At 41.0% G+C, this 16106-nt stretch overlaps 1 protein-coding gene across 1 annotated transcript; it reads left to right on the top strand.

The window, feature by feature from the left end:
* Positions 1–4360: 4360 nt before the first annotated feature.
* Positions 4361–15628, top strand: LOC146307359 (myosin-7-like). Its single transcript, XM_084747428.1, has 37 exons — positions 4361–4572; positions 4696–4839; positions 4929–5085; positions 5191–5218; positions 5865–5970; positions 6071–6163; positions 6243–6306; positions 6730–6828; positions 6910–7013; positions 7121–7259; positions 7353–7471; positions 7567–7716; positions 7796–7966; positions 8054–8363; positions 8476–8555; positions 8669–8874; positions 8973–9096; positions 9177–9313; positions 10098–10353; positions 10438–10680; positions 10759–10935; positions 11030–11175; positions 11671–11761; positions 11862–12251; positions 12382–12508; positions 12587–12705; positions 12795–12991; positions 13077–13260; positions 13341–13506; positions 13624–13748; positions 13835–14143; positions 14232–14435; positions 14522–14818; positions 14892–14996; positions 15097–15192; positions 15284–15418; positions 15514–15628. The coding sequence occupies exons 1-37, from the start codon at positions 4369–4371 to the stop codon at positions 15535–15537; spliced, it is 5826 nt and encodes a 1941-aa protein (XP_084603554.1). The 5' UTR covers positions 4361–4368; the 3' UTR covers positions 15538–15628.
* Positions 15629–16106: the final 478 nt, after the last annotated feature.

Here is a 16106-nt window from a genome sequence, read left to right as displayed (position 1 = left end):
GAGTATTCATTACCTTAGAATAAGCCATTCATATCTACAGAGGGAGAAGATCCTCTTCCACAGAGGCTGCCAAGTTCCACTGCCGTGTTTCTACTGAAGCCCAGAATGGACAGACAGAATTTCGTGGTCATCGTAGGTTTTCCTACACACTTGGAAGGGGAGGGTGAGATGAGGTGTTTATAATCTACAAGCTCATTGTTAGAGGCGGGTCAGGCCTAGTTTTGTTATCTTTGCACATAATGTTCACCGACTAGAAATAATACTGTCTCTACATATGTACCTAAAGTCATAACTTCCTGAGAGGGACTTGTGATACCTAAACACTATACACTTTCTAACAAATGTGTTCAAATACACAGGAAGGCACACAAGAACTGTAATAAAACGTTGCTGTAAATGAAGCACAGAGTGTCGCAGTGAAACAGAAGGCAAACTGATAGTGTTGTTTCAACAGACAGAAATATGCAGACAGAGACAGTGAACAAAACGAAGTGGATGAAGATGACTGAACAGCTGGGAATCAGAGAAGTCTTTTAGTTTATAATGGGCTACAACCACTGGCTTCTTTTTCAAACAGCAAAATGAATAAAACATCAAGAAGCTCAAACAGATACTCAAGTGTATCCCTTCATTATTGTAGTTATTAATCCCAAAGTTCACTTGCACAATTTACAGAAACAGTATAAATTATATTCAATATATACATATATATTATTATTTTGCAGCTACAAAGCTCTGAATAGAATGAGTGTATTTGACAGTGTATGCTATAAGTAAAATGCATAGCAGTGATGAGACATGCAGTATATGTGCAGACCATGTGTTGCAAATATATTGCTCAAGCTGTCAGCCTAAATCTCGCAAAGGTGCTTGGCGTGAATGTCATTGAGTTATCTTTGTCCTCAAGGACAGAAGGAAGAAGACAACGACCAGCAAAATTGACGGATCGGGTTACGCCTCACTGTCACAGTGAAGGACGGCGACAGCTACAGTCCACTGGACAGGATCAGCTCCTCTCCACTGCACATTACATTCAAGTTCACATTAATTTTTCATTCCAACTATGAACTACAAAAGTGCACTCAACTGTGCTGTACTGTATTTTAATTACATTGTCTTTAAGTAACTGTAACAGATTGCAATTACATTTATTTTGTAATTTAAAATCACATAACATGTAAGTTATCATTATTTAAACGTATATGATTCCAGTGAATAATTTCCAGTGAGAGACATACTGTCTTCACTTTTACAGATGAGTATAGAGAACTGACAGAGAGCTGAACATTATGATGTCACAGTGAAGTTGACCTTTGACCTTTTAGATATACATATATCACTTCATCATTTATCCTATTGGACATCTGTGTGAAATTATGTCATAATTAGCGTATGAATTAATCAGTTACAGCCAGAAATGTGTTTTGTGAGGTCACCAAAATCTAATCAGTTTATCTTTGAGTCCAGGCTGACAATTTTGAGGAAATTACCACAATGCATTCTTGAGATATTGCATTCACAAGAATAGGACAGACGATTGAATGGATGGATGGATGTACAAACAGATGGACATCATGCCTTTGCCTTTGTCATGGCTGTTGCCAGCGTGGATACAAGTACAACACATCATTGCTCAGTTTAGCTCACTCTAGGGTTTTGCTGCTACAGTCTTAAATGGTCTAGTATGACCAGTCTAGTAGTCATAATAATACAGTCTGGTATAATTATGGTGGCTGATGTCAGAATACCTTCAATAGAAATTCCTGTATAACTTGTATCACTAGGACAGTTTGACGACTTTCTGTCTCGTCTCTGTACTCTTGTATTCCTGGTGCACTAAATTTTAGCATTTGCCCTGTAATTGTGACTTTTGGCCACTCTGACTGGTGTTTAGCATAAGTTACCTAGACTTGCTTTTTAAACATGTAAAGTGTCAGGCACTGTCGTTAACTAGAATGGATAAGATAATATTTGCTTTCTTTAGAGATACTGAAGTCAAATACAATGTAATGATAAGGGTGATAATTGTATTTGCTGCAGGCATCAACTGCTTAGTTTAGCTTGGCTTACCACAGCTAGGCTAGCTAGGAAAATCCACCTACTAGCACTTGACATTGTTGATATTTATAATGTAAATCTCTTTAAGTGTGGACATTGTCTCAAACATTTGACTAGGGAGAGGTCAGCAGAATGGACTACGTCAACTACAGGCCACTCTCCAACAGACAGTAGAGTCCTGTCTTTGTCATGTGTTAAGACTGACTGCAGCGAGACAAGCAGACAGCTGAGACCTGGACCCTGGACACTGATGAAAGTTGACCTCCTGTCCAAGGAGCTAACAGCTAAACCCGAGGTGTAAATTTGTGACAAACGAAGAGGTTCTCAAGTAGCATGTTAAGGTCCTGCAAAGGAATGAAAACTCCTCTTACTATTAACCCTGTTGGCACCTTGTAATTTGTCACTTTCCTTGGACAGTAAAACCTGACAGATATCTTAACCCTGAAGGAAGGTGACACTGCAAAGGTTAAGAGGATCCAAACCTTTTGACTTGACAGTTTGTCAAACCTCTGGGCCTCTTTCAGTCACTCTCCCAGCCGTCTCTGTTCGATTGATCTGTTCCGGTCTTGTTTGTTTTACAGGATTATTAATTAATTAATCATATTTTTGTGTTTGTTTTCCTGATTGTCTTTATTATCAAATACTTTGACCTCTATTTGTCTATGAAGAATGTATTATGTCAATGAGCTTTCATGCCTGTGTGATGTGATAATACCATATTTCCTAATTGCTGTTGATTAATATGATCTAGAGTAAATCTTTTATGTATAACCATCTCTATACCACCTTTTTAAACTAAGAATAAGCAAACACTTGGTTGCCACAAGTGCATACACTATGTCTCCATAGGTTCAAGCTCCTCTGTATGGCCTTTAAGTGTTTATTTATGTCCACTGGGACCTACACACACATACAAAGCACCTGCCACAGAACAATGAGAGGGCAAGGCCTGGCAATCAAACCAGCCTCAGAAGTGTCAGGGAGAATCTCATAAGAATTTCACAGGTTTATCTTTGTTCTCAAGGATAAAGAGAAGGAACAGTTGACAAGACAGTCCAGAGGGAACCTATGACAATGAAGCATTGTGACCTGGCCTTCAGCAGGAGACAGGTGGATGTGCTCACGTCACATGGATGAATTGGGGGCTGTGTGCACATGTTTTTCAGGAATGTGGTCAACAGCAGGATGTTTGACATTGTTACTTAAGTTTTGGTGCAAACTAATGCAAAAGGATAATTCAGTGACTTTGTCAGTGCTCCTATAAGGCCATATAAACTAACAGGAAGGGGTGGACTAAAATAGAACAAAGGCTCTGAAATGTACAATTGTTGACCTGATGTCGTCGCACCAGCAGGTTCTCCTTATTGGGCGTGTGACAACAAATGGTTACATGCCTTATAAGTAAAAGCGGTAAACACCTCCAGCCGAAATATCGAGATCATCTGATGGAAGATCTGAATAATTAATTTTTCTGCCTTTTAGGGTTGGACGGCATCCTTTATAAAGAAGACTGGAGGCAAGAGGCGAGTTACCAGACAGCCTGAGGGTGAGTATGAAGGAAGAGATTTTAAACAAAGGATTATATTCTTTATGTCATCTCACTGATTTAACTGAATATTTAAAAAGTGTTGGGAGTTTTCTAAATCTTTTTTTTCTGTATAATTTCCAGATATATAAAAAAACATCTTGCTAAGGGGGTGAAAACACAGGTAAGGTGACACTAACAGTGAATCTAAATCTACAGAATCATTTCAAATGCAGCACTAACAGGAATTGAAGAATTTGTTTAAGTGCTTATTCAAAGAAATATTTAATCAATTTAATGACAAAATCTTGTTTTGTACATGTCAGGGCTTGACCTTAAGCCTTTTCAGCCACTTGCCCTCCAGTTAAGTAGCATGTTTTACTTGCCTGACAGCCAGACCTACTTGTACAAAGTGTAAAATGTAGGCCTATTAAAAAGTAAAAGGGATGTGGACATTTATATATTATACTTACAAGAGTGGTATTGTTGTAGTACTTTTGTTTAAGTAATGGATCCAAATACTTCTTCCACCTCTGCACACCCACAGCATAACTGCTCCTGTGTGCAACTAGCCTTCCCAGTTTTGGGAAGGTGGCCTTCTGGGTAGACTATGACAGAGTCAAGTGGGTAGCTAACTTACTTTAGTTACTTAAGTTACTTAAAGGCTGCTTGGTGTGTTTGTGTCCACAGAAAAGCAAGAAAGTACCTGTTAGTACACACGATAATGTCGAGCCCTGCATGTAAAGTCTAGGTCCAATCATCATTTGTACTTTACAGGTTCCAAGATGAGCAGCGACTCTGTGATGGCGGAGTTTGGAGACGCTGCTACCTTCCTGAGAAAGTCAGAGAAGGAGCGTCTGGAGGCCCAGACTCGCCCCTTTGACATAAAAAGGGAGTGTTTCGTGCCCGACCCTGAGGTGGAGTACGTTAAAGCCACAGTCACCAGCAGAGATGGCGACAAAGTCACAGTTGAAACTGAGTTTGGAAAGGTATGTCCAATATTTACACTTACTAATGGAAGTGGAAGTGGTTTTGACACAACAATTAAACTTTTACTGTATGACTTTTACAACAATTTAACTTGAGATATTCTCTGTGGTGAATCATTTCAGACTGTAACCCATAAGGACACTGATGTCCACCCTCAAAACCCGCCAAAGTTCGATAAAATTGAGGACATGGCGATGTTCACCTTCCTCCATGAACCCGCTGTGCTGTTTAACCTCAAAGAGCGTTACGCAGCATGGATGATCTACGTGAGTTAATGACCACAAATCTACTGATCTCCCGTGGAAGAAATCCTCAGTCCAGTAAAAACAGACTTGTTTCATGTTTATGTCTACAGACCTACTCAGGGCTGTTCTGTGTGACTGTCAACCCCTACAAGTGGCTGCCAGTGTACGATCAGGCGGTGGTCAAGGCCTACAGAGGGAAGAAGAGGACTGAAGCTCCTCCTCACATCTACTCCATCTCTGACAATGCCTACCAGTACATGTTGTCAGGTGTGTTCTGTTCTTATACATCAACTGGTAACGCCTTGTAATCTTTGATACCATCCAAACAGTTAAAGAAAAATGTTCTAATATGGACCTTTCTTAATCTTACAGACAGAGAAAACCAGTCTATTCTAATCACGTAAGTTAAAAAAAAAAAAAAAGTCTTATTTAAACCCAATTTCTAGAGCAAAGTAGGGATGCACAATATTGAACTTTTGTATATATCCAATATGTCAGTATTTTCCAACTCATTTTGGCAGTTTGCAGATACATATATTTTCATTAGCAATTCTCTTCTGGAATTGACATATCATTCTGCCAACTCTTGTTGTGATAACCCGCTGGCACAAGCAGATATAAAATACAATGCTCTTAAAAATAAAATTCTGTGCTTTTCAAAGTACGATTTAGTGCTTTTCAAATGCTTTTCAAAATAAAAGAAAATGTTCTTCAAAGTAAAATACAATGTTTTCCAAAGTAAAGTACAATGCTTTTCAAAATAAAATACAATGCTTTTCACACTACATTATAATGCTTTTCTAAATGTACATTCACTAGGCAAATAGCATCTTTTTTTCTCTTTTTTCACTAATTTGCCTCAATGATAGGGGTGATGGACAGTTAAATTTGTAGTGTGATTTGGCTCCTCCGAGCTGATATTGATATTTCACTGTAAAACCTATATCTGCCGATTCAGATGATGTACTGGCAATATTGTGCATCCCTACAGCGGAATTTATGTTTTGCTTCTGACGTGTTTAGTTCACGTTTGTTTTCATTCATAGTGGAGAATCTGGTGCAGGAAAGACTGTGAACACCAAGAGAGTCATCCAGTACTTTGCCAGCATCGCAGCTGTCTCTGGCAAGAAGGATGCTGCTCAGGAGAAAAAGGTTGGTTTCAAACTGGTTAATTATGAGTTTATTATGATATAAACAACAAATTAGATTTCAATATTCGTGGCCTAAATTTTGGCACCCATTAAACCCACAGGGCACCCTGGAGGATCAAATCATCCAGGCCAATCCTGCCCTGGAGGCCTTTGGAAATGCAAAGACCATCAGAAATGACAACTCCTCCAGATTTGTAAGTTGTGTCATTCCAAACATTACATCTGAAGATACGACTATGTGGATAATATTAAAACAACATATTCTTATTGCAGGGTAAATTCATTCGAATCCATTTTGGAGTCAGTGGAAAATTGTCTTCAGCTGATATTGAGACTTGTAAGTACACAGTACATATATAGTTGAAAGGTAGGAAAAGAGTTCTCATAGGTTAGAAATATACCTTAATACCAGAGGTGGGACCAAGTGACTATTTTTCAACTTGATTGGACGATATTGGACAGGTTCAAAACAAAGTGGATCTGTTTAAGGAATGATGTCAGATCTGCTGGACAAGTGAGATGAAGGGAAATGATTGATTGACACCTTCATCGTTGACTTGGTGTAAAGTATCGAGCAATTTCAAGTCAAAAGGCTTCATTCTAAGAGTGAAGTCTCGTGTCTTTGTCGTTCAAAGTCCCAGCTGAGTTGCAAGTCTTTTTTTGATTTTGTGAGGTCTAAAGTCATCAAATTTTCCCATGTCCAGGTCATATGTCATGAGAGCACATTGCCACTTAATACAAACATGTTACACGTTGTCAGATCTGCTGGAGAAGTCCCGTGTCACCTATCAGCTCAAGGCTGAGAGAGACTATCACATCTTCTACCAGATTCTGTCCCAAAGGAAACCAGAGCTGCTGGGTGAGAATCATCCATCCATTTGTTCCATTTCTTAATGATCCATGAGTCACATGTTATGACTAAATGTCTTTTCATTTTCAGAGATGCTGCTTATTACAAGCAACCCCTATGACTATTCATACATCTCCCAAGGAGAAATCACTGTTGCATCAATTGATGATGCTGAGGAGTTAATGGCAACTGATGTAAGGAATATACAGGACAGTGCTACATTCAGTAAACACTGAAGTAACTGACTGCATTGCCTTGAATTTAATTCATAAGTGTGATGTATAATTTTAATGTGTTAAAGGATGCTTTTGATGTCCTGGGCTTCACCCAAGAGGAGAAGAACGGCATTTACAAGTTGACTGGTGCCATTATGCACTATGGAAACATGAAGTTCAAACAGAAGCAGAGGGAAGAGCAAGCAGAGGCTGACGGCACTGAAGGTGAATACAGATACCAAAATACAGACCACTGCAAAGACTCTACAGTTTATGAAGTCTTTAGCTTATCTAAGTGATACAATTTCATTGTTTCAGATGTAGACAAAGTTGCATATCTGATGGGCTTGAACTCTGCTGACATGCTGAAGGGCCTGTGCCACCCAAGAGTCAAGGTCGGAAATGAGTGGGTCACTAAAGGTCAGAGTGTTCAGCAGGTGAGTGTGCTGGTAATGTAGAAAAGCATAACGCTAAAATATTAAAGTACACATTTTTAACAAGTTCAGTTCTTTGTTTTTATTCATAAATACAGGTGTATTACTCCATTGGTGCCCTGTCCAAGTCAGTGTACGAGAAAATGTTCTTGTGGATGGTGGTGAGAATCAACCAGTCTCTGGATACCAAGCAACCTCGCCAGTACTTCATTGGTGTGCTGGACATTGCTGGATTTGAGATCTTTGATGTGAGTATAAGAGGTTTTATGGACATGTGACCATTAAAATATAATTTTCCTAACTTCTCTCGTTGAATGTTCTTTCTAGTTCAACACCTTTGAGCAACTGTGCATCAACTATACCAATGAGAAGCTGCAGCAGTTCTTCAACCACCACATGTTTGTGCTGGAACAAGAAGAGTACAAGAAAGAGGGCATCGTGTGGGAGTTCATTGACTTTGGCATGGACTTGGCAGCCTGCATTGAACTCATTGAGAAGGTTGGTGCAGAGTAAAATGTGACTTAACAAACCTGGGCTATCTTTGTGCCAGTTTACTTCAAATAATTCTAATAAATCTTCCTTCAGCCCATGGGCATCATGTCCATCCTTGAAGAGGAGTGCATGTTCCCCAAAGCCAGTGATTCAACATTCAAAGCCAAACTGTATGACAACCATCTGGGTAAAAGTCCCAACTTCCAGAAGCCCAGGATTGTCAAGGGGAAACCAGAGGCTCATTTCTCCCTGGTTCACTATGCTGGTACTGTTGATTACAACATCACTAACTGGCTTGAGAAGAACAAGGACCCACTGAATGAAACTGTGGTGGGACTCTTTCAAAAGTCCACTCTCAAAGTGTTGGCAAATCTTTTCATTGGCTACGCTGGAGCAGATTCAGGTACATTTCTCTGTAACATTTTTGTAATGTTTTAACATTTAAAATACCTTAAAACCTCTTGACACATCAGGATATAAAAATACTGATGATGGATTTTGAACATTTTATACAGCCCAGGATTCAGGAGGCAAGGGAGGAAAGGGAGGAAAGAAGAAAGGTTCTTCCTTCCAGACTGTGTCTGCGCTGCACAGGGTGAATAAACTTAAAATTTTTACACAGCTGTTATTGGTTTACCTTTGGAAGAAAAAAAAAACTAACACTGTCACTACACATTCGCATATAATGGCTGTTTTTGACTATTACAGGAGAACTTGAACAAACTGATGACCAACCTCAGGTCAACTCACCCCCACTTTGTGCGCTGCATCATCCCCAATGAGACCAAGACTCCTGGGGCCATGGAGAATCCTCTGGTCATGCACCAGTTGCGCTGTAACGGTGTGCTGGAGGGCATCAGGATCTGTAGGAAGGGATTCCCCAACAGGATCCAGTATGGAGACTTCAAACAAAGGTACTGTACTTGCAAAAATAAGAAAAATCTTTCTACGTCTAAAATATGATCATGGTCAAAGTGTTCTTATGGTTTTCATATATTTGTCCTCATTTAAGATACCGTATCCTGAATCCTAATGCTATCCCTGAGGGACAGTTCATTGACAACAAGAAAGCAGCAGAAAAACTGCTGGGCTCCCTGGATATCGACCATGAGCAGTATAAACTGGGACACACAAAGGTAAAGAATTGATTTGAGTTTTTTAAAAAATTGAATTACTTATTTGAGGGTAATCAAATTAATGTTTCCTGTTTTACTAGGTCTTCTTCAAAGCTGGCCTGCTGGGTGTTCTTGAGGAGATGAGAGACGATCGTCTCGCTCTCATCATCACTGGAATTCAAGCAAGAGCCAGAGGACTACTCGCCAGGGTTGAATTCCAGAAAATTGTTGAGCGCAGGTTGGTGCATTACCTTGCAATAATGTGGTGTCTGAATAATCTGAAAAATTAGGTTTCTGACTGAGTAAATTCACACCCCGTCAAGCTGCAACAACAACTAGTCACAAGTTTCTGTCTCTTGATGTCATACAGTATACTCAGCAACATGGCAGACCAGAGTAAACTATTTTAACTGGTAGTTACTGTCCACATAGAGTGACCTTGATTTGTTAGAAAAGTTTTTTTTAGTAGCATGAATCCTGATAACAAGTCAGGTAAAACAGTACTTTAGTGGTTTTATGGAATGTACTGCTGCAGCAAGAAGTCTGGGGAAAAATCAGTTTAGAATATAAAGCTACAAACTGTTTCAGTGTACCTGAATAACAACATTGGGGTACTAGTCTCTGCCAAACCATCACCCAGACACTACAACGTGCCCAACAACCCTACTCCACCCTTGCCTTTGTAGCTTTCATGTTGTTTCCATAATACAGCTTAAAAGCTCAACACACCAAAGTTGGAAGAATGACTTCCCAACTCAGGAAATGGGACCATCCAAAAAATTTACTTTACATAACATTTACTATAAAAAAAGTCTACAAGCCTACAGCCATGGTAGCAGCTCAGTCAGGCTGTACTTAGGCACACCAGTGCTTTGGCTAATGTCAGTATGTTAACATGTTGTCTTCTGGTAACCATGAATGTCCATGAATTCCCATCCCTAGAGCAATTCTAGCATTGCTAAAAAAAAAGGTACTGAAAAGGTGCAGGAAAATGGATTCACGTTTACTGATGTTGTCTCTAGGGATTCCTTACTGGTTATCCAGTGGAACGTGCGCGCCTTCATGGGTGTCAAGAATTGGCCCTGGATGAAGATGTACTTCAAGATCAAACCTCTGCTGAAATCAGCTGAGACTGAGAAGGAGATGGCAAACATGAAGGAGGAGTTCACAAAACTGAAAGAAGCTTATGCTAAATCTGAGGCACGCAAGAAAGAGCTGGAGGAAAAGATGGTCACTCTTCTCCAAGAGAAGAATGACCTGCAGCTCCAAGTCCAATCTGTAAGATCAGTCATTCATTGTACCTAAAATTTGCACAGACTTATAATACACAGGTGTCATTAATTAAAATACTGGTTTGTGCAGGAACAAGACAATCTTACAGATGCTGAGGAGCGCTGTGAGGGTCTGATCAAGAGTAAGATCCAGCTTGAGGCCAAAAACAAAGAGCTGACAGAGAGGCTGGAGGATGAAGAGGAGATGAATGCAGAGCTGACTGCCAAGAAGAGGAAGCTGGAGGATGAGTGTTCAGAGCTCAAGAAGGACATTGATGATCTGGAGCTGACTCTGGCTAAAGTGGAAAAGGAAAAGCATGCCACAGAGAACAAGGTGAGAAAGCATTTTGACTGGTGTTGATAGGACATATTTTCAACCAAATAAGGTGTTCTAACTAAGATATGAATTTAGGTTAAAAACCTGACTGAAGAGATGGCAGCTTTGGATGAAATCATTGCTAAGCTGACCAAAGAGAAAAAAGCTCTTCAGGAGGCTCATCAGCAAACACTGGACGACCTGCAGAGTGAGGAGGACAAAGTCAACACTCTGACCAAGGCCAAAGCCAAGCTGGAACAGCAAGTCGATGACGTGAGTATAACTTTATACATGTTCATTGACTTAATATGGATATAATCACTATTGGATATTATTTAATAAATCTGTTTTTCATGTTTTAAAATAGCTTGAAGGTTCTCTAGAACAAGAGAAGAAGGTCAGGATGGATCTTGAGAGAGCAAAAAGAAAGTTGGAAGGAGATCTCAAGTTGAGCCAGGAGAGCCTGATGGACCTGGAGAACGACAAGCAGCAACTTGAAGAGAAGCTGAAGAAGTAAGTTTTCCTCTACCACATTCAGTTCAGTATTCCAACAACCATGACAATATTGGATGATTCCACACCTCACAATTTCAATCCAATGGCAACTTTCAGGTAGCATTGTGCAGGAAGTATTGTGCCCTGTGTAGGAAGACAGATAGTAAGGTTGGGTTGGTGGATGAATGTGTCGCATATCTGACTTTCATGAAGGCCAGAATCCATACCCCGTCACAGACCAGACCTGCCTCTGTTTAACCAAAGTTTCAGATGTCTAACCTTAACCGTAGTTTACGTATTTACGTTACATACCACAATCTTTACTTCATCTTAACCATTAAATCATTGCTATGTGCATATACAGTAGCAAGCAAGAATTTTAAAAACATGTCACTAAACATAGTCTGCAGTTTTCTAGATTTTTCCAATCCTGACCTTCTTGTCTGGTGATAGAGTTGCCTAATTGAAGGTAAGAAGGAACAACTTCTGAAAGATTTACTTTTCTCTCAATAGAAAGGACTTCGAGATCAGCCAACTTCTCAGCAAGATTGAGGATGAACAAGCACTGGGAGGCCAACTTCAGAAGAAACTTAAGGAGTTACAGGTCATCTGACATGAAAACAGTCTTCATTTTATTCATTTAAATGACTGAAGATATTGTTCTACATTTACTTGGCATTCTTAATGGGAATTGTACATCTTAGGCCCGAATTGAAGAGCTGGAGGAAGAGCTGGAAGCAGAGAGGGCTGCCCGAGCCAAGGTGGAGAAGCAGAGAGCTGACTTGGCCAGAGAGCTGGAGGAGATCAGCGAGAGGCTGGAGGAGGCCGGAGGAGCCACTGCTGCCCAGATCGAGATGAACAAGAAGAGGGAGGCCGAGTTTCAGAAGATGCGCAGAGACCTTGAAGAGGCCACTCTGCAGCATGAAGCCACGGCCGCTACACTGAGAAAGAAGAACGCAGACAGCGTGGCCGACCTGGGAGAGCAGATTGATAACCTGCAAAGAGTCAAACAGAAGCTGGAGAAAGAGAAGAGCGAGCTCAGACTGGAGCTGGATGATGTGGTCTCCAACATGGAGCAAATTGTCAAATCCAAAGTGAGTACAACTAACAGATTACTACAGGAGACTGAAAAGCATGTTATACTGGTGCCACTTTAATGCCATGTTTAACTATGTCTGAATGAAAGAATTTCTTAACATGGAAACAAATTGTGTTTATTTTCAGTCGAACTTGGAGAAAATGTGCCGAACTCTTGAAGATCAAATGAGTGAACTGAGGACTAAAACTGATGAAAGCCAGCGTATCATCAATGATTTCACCATGCAGAAAGCAAAGCTTCAAACTGAGAATGGTAAGAAAAATCTATAACTATTTGAAATTGACTACATAATATTTGGGACAAGAGGACATATTTTTTCCTTATCAAAAGGTGAGCTTACCAGGCAGCTGGAGGAGAAGGACTCCTTGGTGTCCCAGCTGACCAGAGGGAAGCAGTCCTACACTCAGCAAATTGAAGACCTCAAGAGACAACTAGAAGAGGAAGTCAAGGTATTTAAAATTAGTGTAATACAGTTTCCAGATCGACTTTACATTAATTTAATGGGATGTTTATTACAGCTGATACTATCACCTTACAGGCCAAGAATGCACTTGCACATGCAGTGCAGTCTGCACGCCATGACTGTGACTTGCTGAGGGAGCAGTTTGAGGAGGAGCAGGAGGCCAAAGCCGAGCTCCAACGCAGTATGTCCAAGGCCAACTCTGAGGTGGCTCAGTGGAGAACCAAGTACGAAACTGATGCCATCCAAAGGACAGAGGAGCTGGAAGAAGCAAAGTAAGAAGTGTTTTCTCTTCCTCAATAGCACAGATGTGATTTTAAGAAGCACTGAGAGTTGTTGTAATATTTCCTTGTGAAATAGGAAGAAACTGGCCCAGCGCCTGCAGGATGCAGAGGAAGCTGTTGAAGCTGCTAATGCTAAATGTTCCTCCCTGGAGAAAACCAAACACAGGCTTCAGGGTGAGATTGAAGATCTCATGGTGGATGTGGAGAGATCGAATGCTGCTGCTGCAGCTCTGGACAAGAAACAAAGAAACTTTGACAAGGTAATGGAAACAAGATGCACCAGTACTTCAAGAAAAATGTGAATGGATAAGTAATTTAATATTGAATATTATTAAACCAGGTCCTTGCTGAGTGGAAGCAGAAGTATGAAGAGTCCCAGACTGAGCTGGAAAGTGCTCAGAAAGAGGCTCGTACTCTCAGCACTGAGCTCTTCAAACTGAAGAACTCTTATGAAGAATCTCTGGATCATCTGGAGACCATGAAACGAGAAAACAAGAATCTCCAAGGTCTGGGGAGGGGGGACATGCTTCTTGTGGATTTATTGATGTTATATCCATTATGGGGCCAAACTATATCAATCATACAGTAGGCCTATAATGTATATACTGTTCGTTTGATGACAGAGGAAATTTCTGACCTGACTGAGCAACTTGGTGAGGGAGGAAAGAGCATCCATGAGCTGGAGAAGATCCGTAAACAGCTGGAGCAGGAGAAGGCTGAGATACAAGCTGCTCTGGAGGAAGCTGAGGTGAGAGTTCATAAGTATCTCTTGTCATGGATTTTTTTCTTATCTTTAAAGCATATGGGAATTAATAAAAGAGACTTTTCTTACAGGGCTCTCTGGAACATGAAGAGGGTAAGATCCTTCGGTCTCAGCTTGAGTTAAACCAAGTGAAGGCTGAAATTGAGCGGAAGCTTGCAGAGAAGGACGAGGAGGTAGAGCAGGCCAAGCGTAACCATCAGAGAGTGGTGGACACTCTGCAGAGCTCCCTGGAGGCTGAGACTCGCAGCAGAAACGAGGCTCTCAGGGTGAAAAAGAAGATGGAGGGAGATCTCAATGAGATGGAGATCCAGCTGAGCCAGGCCAACAGGCAGGCAGCAGAGGCCCAGAAGCAGCTGAAGGGAGTTCATGCTCATTTGAAGGTACTATAAAGGCTCATCAACAAAGATATGTTTTCTGTCTTCTTTTAATTATTGAATTAAAAGATTTCCCAAAAATCTGTCTGAACAGGACTCACAGCTGCAGCTGGATGACACTCTCCGTGCCAATGATGATCTGAAGGAGAACATTGCCATCGTGGAGAGACGTAACAACCTGCTGCAGGCTGAACTTGATGAGCTGAGGTCTATGGTGGAGCAGACTGAGAGAGGTCGTAAACTGGCAGAGCAGGAACTGCTGGATGTCAGTGAGAGAGTTCAGCTGCTGCACTCTCAGGTATGTCCAAATCATATTGTGGTATCTCAGGATCTGGAAGTTGCAGTCTACATTTTACTAAACATGTTCGCTGTAAAACTGTGCAGAACACCAGCTTGCTGAACCAGAAGAAGAAGCTGGAGGGAGACACATCTCAGCTTCAGAATGAAGTGGAGGAGGCGGTGCAGGAGTGCAGAAATGCTGAGGAGAAGGCCAAGAAGGCTGTTACTGATGCTGCCATGATGGCAGAGGAGCTGAAGAAGGAGCAGGACACCAGCGCTCACCTGGAGCGCATGAAGAAAAACATGGAACAAACCATCAAAGACCTGCAGCACCGCCTGGATGAAGCTGAGCAAATAGCCATGAAAGGTGGTAAGAAGCAGATCCAGAAGCTGGAGGCCAGGGTAAGTGACACTGATTTGTTCAGATTTGGACTTGGCACTTGGCTTCTGTGACACTTTGCCTTCGTTTTCATAGGTGAGGGAACTGGAAGCTGAGGTGGAAGCTGAGCAGAAGAAGGGCAGTGACTCTATTAAAGGAGTCCGTAAATATGAGAGACGCGTCAAGGAGCTTACCTACCAGGCATGTTGTTATTATTTACTGTAATCTACTTCAATTCATTCACAGGAGTTCCCTGTGTCAGTTGTAAAATGCATGACTTTGCTCATTCAAATTGGTGTAGACTGAAGAGGACCGGAAGAATCTGTCCCGTCTTCAGGACCTAGTGGACAAACTTCAGCTGAAGGTCAAATCTTACAAGAGGGCTGCAGAGGAGGCCGTAAGTACAGGTGTATTCTGATTTCACAGCTGGCTATCTTGTGTCCTTAATTAACTAATTTCGATATTTTACCCAAACCAACTATATGCAGGAGGAACAAGCTAACAGCAATCTGACCAAGCTCCGTAAACTGCAACATGAACTGGATGAGGCGGAGGAAAGGGCTGACATTGCTGAGTCGCAGGTCAACAAGATGAGAGCCAAGAGCCGTGATACTGGATCCAAGGTCAGTGACGCAAACAGCTTTACTCATGCAGTATCTATTGCATTATGCTTGCAGTAAAATTATTTAAAATTATATAAAATTTTTTGTCTCACAAGCAGAAGGGACAAGATGGAGAGTGAAGCTCTCAGCGGGAACCTTTGAAGACTCTGCATTCAAGTGCCTTAAAACTATAACAAAGCAAAATAAAGAATGAAGCATATCAAAAAGCTACATCCTTGTGCTGTGTTTATCTTTTTCCACAAACTTTACAGTTTTGTTAAGGTCACTGTTTGGAGAGTTTTGGTCACTGTCTTTATGTTCTTCCTCCATGTTGTTAAATCTCTTAACTGCCCATATATGAAAATGTGATGTATGGATCAAAGTACAAAACAAACAAGTCATCTATCACTTAGCCCTCTACCATCCCCCTCAGAATTGCCATGAGTGAAAGAGTTTTGTTTCATTTTTACAAGTAGGAGAGAAAATAAACAGAAGCTGTTGTTGCTGGTCATGGCACCAACATTACATCTCCATGTCCTGTTTATGAGTTTCTTATTAAACCTGCCCAGTTAGGCGAACCCAAGATGCCTGGTTACATTGGAAGCAGTGGTGGTTCTTTTCTGCGTTTCTTTCAATCACTCCAGTGTTATTTGTGCTATGTTGGACACTTGGATGTGAGAGACAATATGCTTCAGCTGAGTGAGACAGT

Source organism: Lutjanus erythropterus, chromosome 21 (assembly GCF_056507025.1).
Source record: "Lutjanus erythropterus isolate fLutEry1 chromosome 21, fLutEry1.hap2, whole genome shotgun sequence".
NCBI lineage: Eukaryota > Metazoa > Chordata > Actinopteri > Lutjaniformes > Lutjanidae > Lutjanus > Lutjanus erythropterus.
The sequence above is the reverse complement of the archived record's forward strand: the minus strand, read 5'-3'. Positions and strand labels throughout refer to the sequence as shown.

Excerpts from the sequence above, each read along its gene's own strand:
- LOC146307359 (XM_084747428.1), top strand. The coding sequence starts at position 4,369 with ATGAGCAGCGACTCTGTGATGGCGGAGTTTGGAGACGCTGCTACCTTC. Across the intron at positions 5,219-5,864 it reads AACCAGTCTATTCTAATCAC|TGGAGAATCTGGTGCAGGAA; the intron begins GTAAGTTAAAAA and ends TTTCATTCATAG. Across the intron at positions 14,997-15,096 it reads TCAAGGAGCTTACCTACCAG|ACTGAAGAGGACCGGAAGAA; the intron begins GCATGTTGTTAT and ends AAATTGGTGTAG.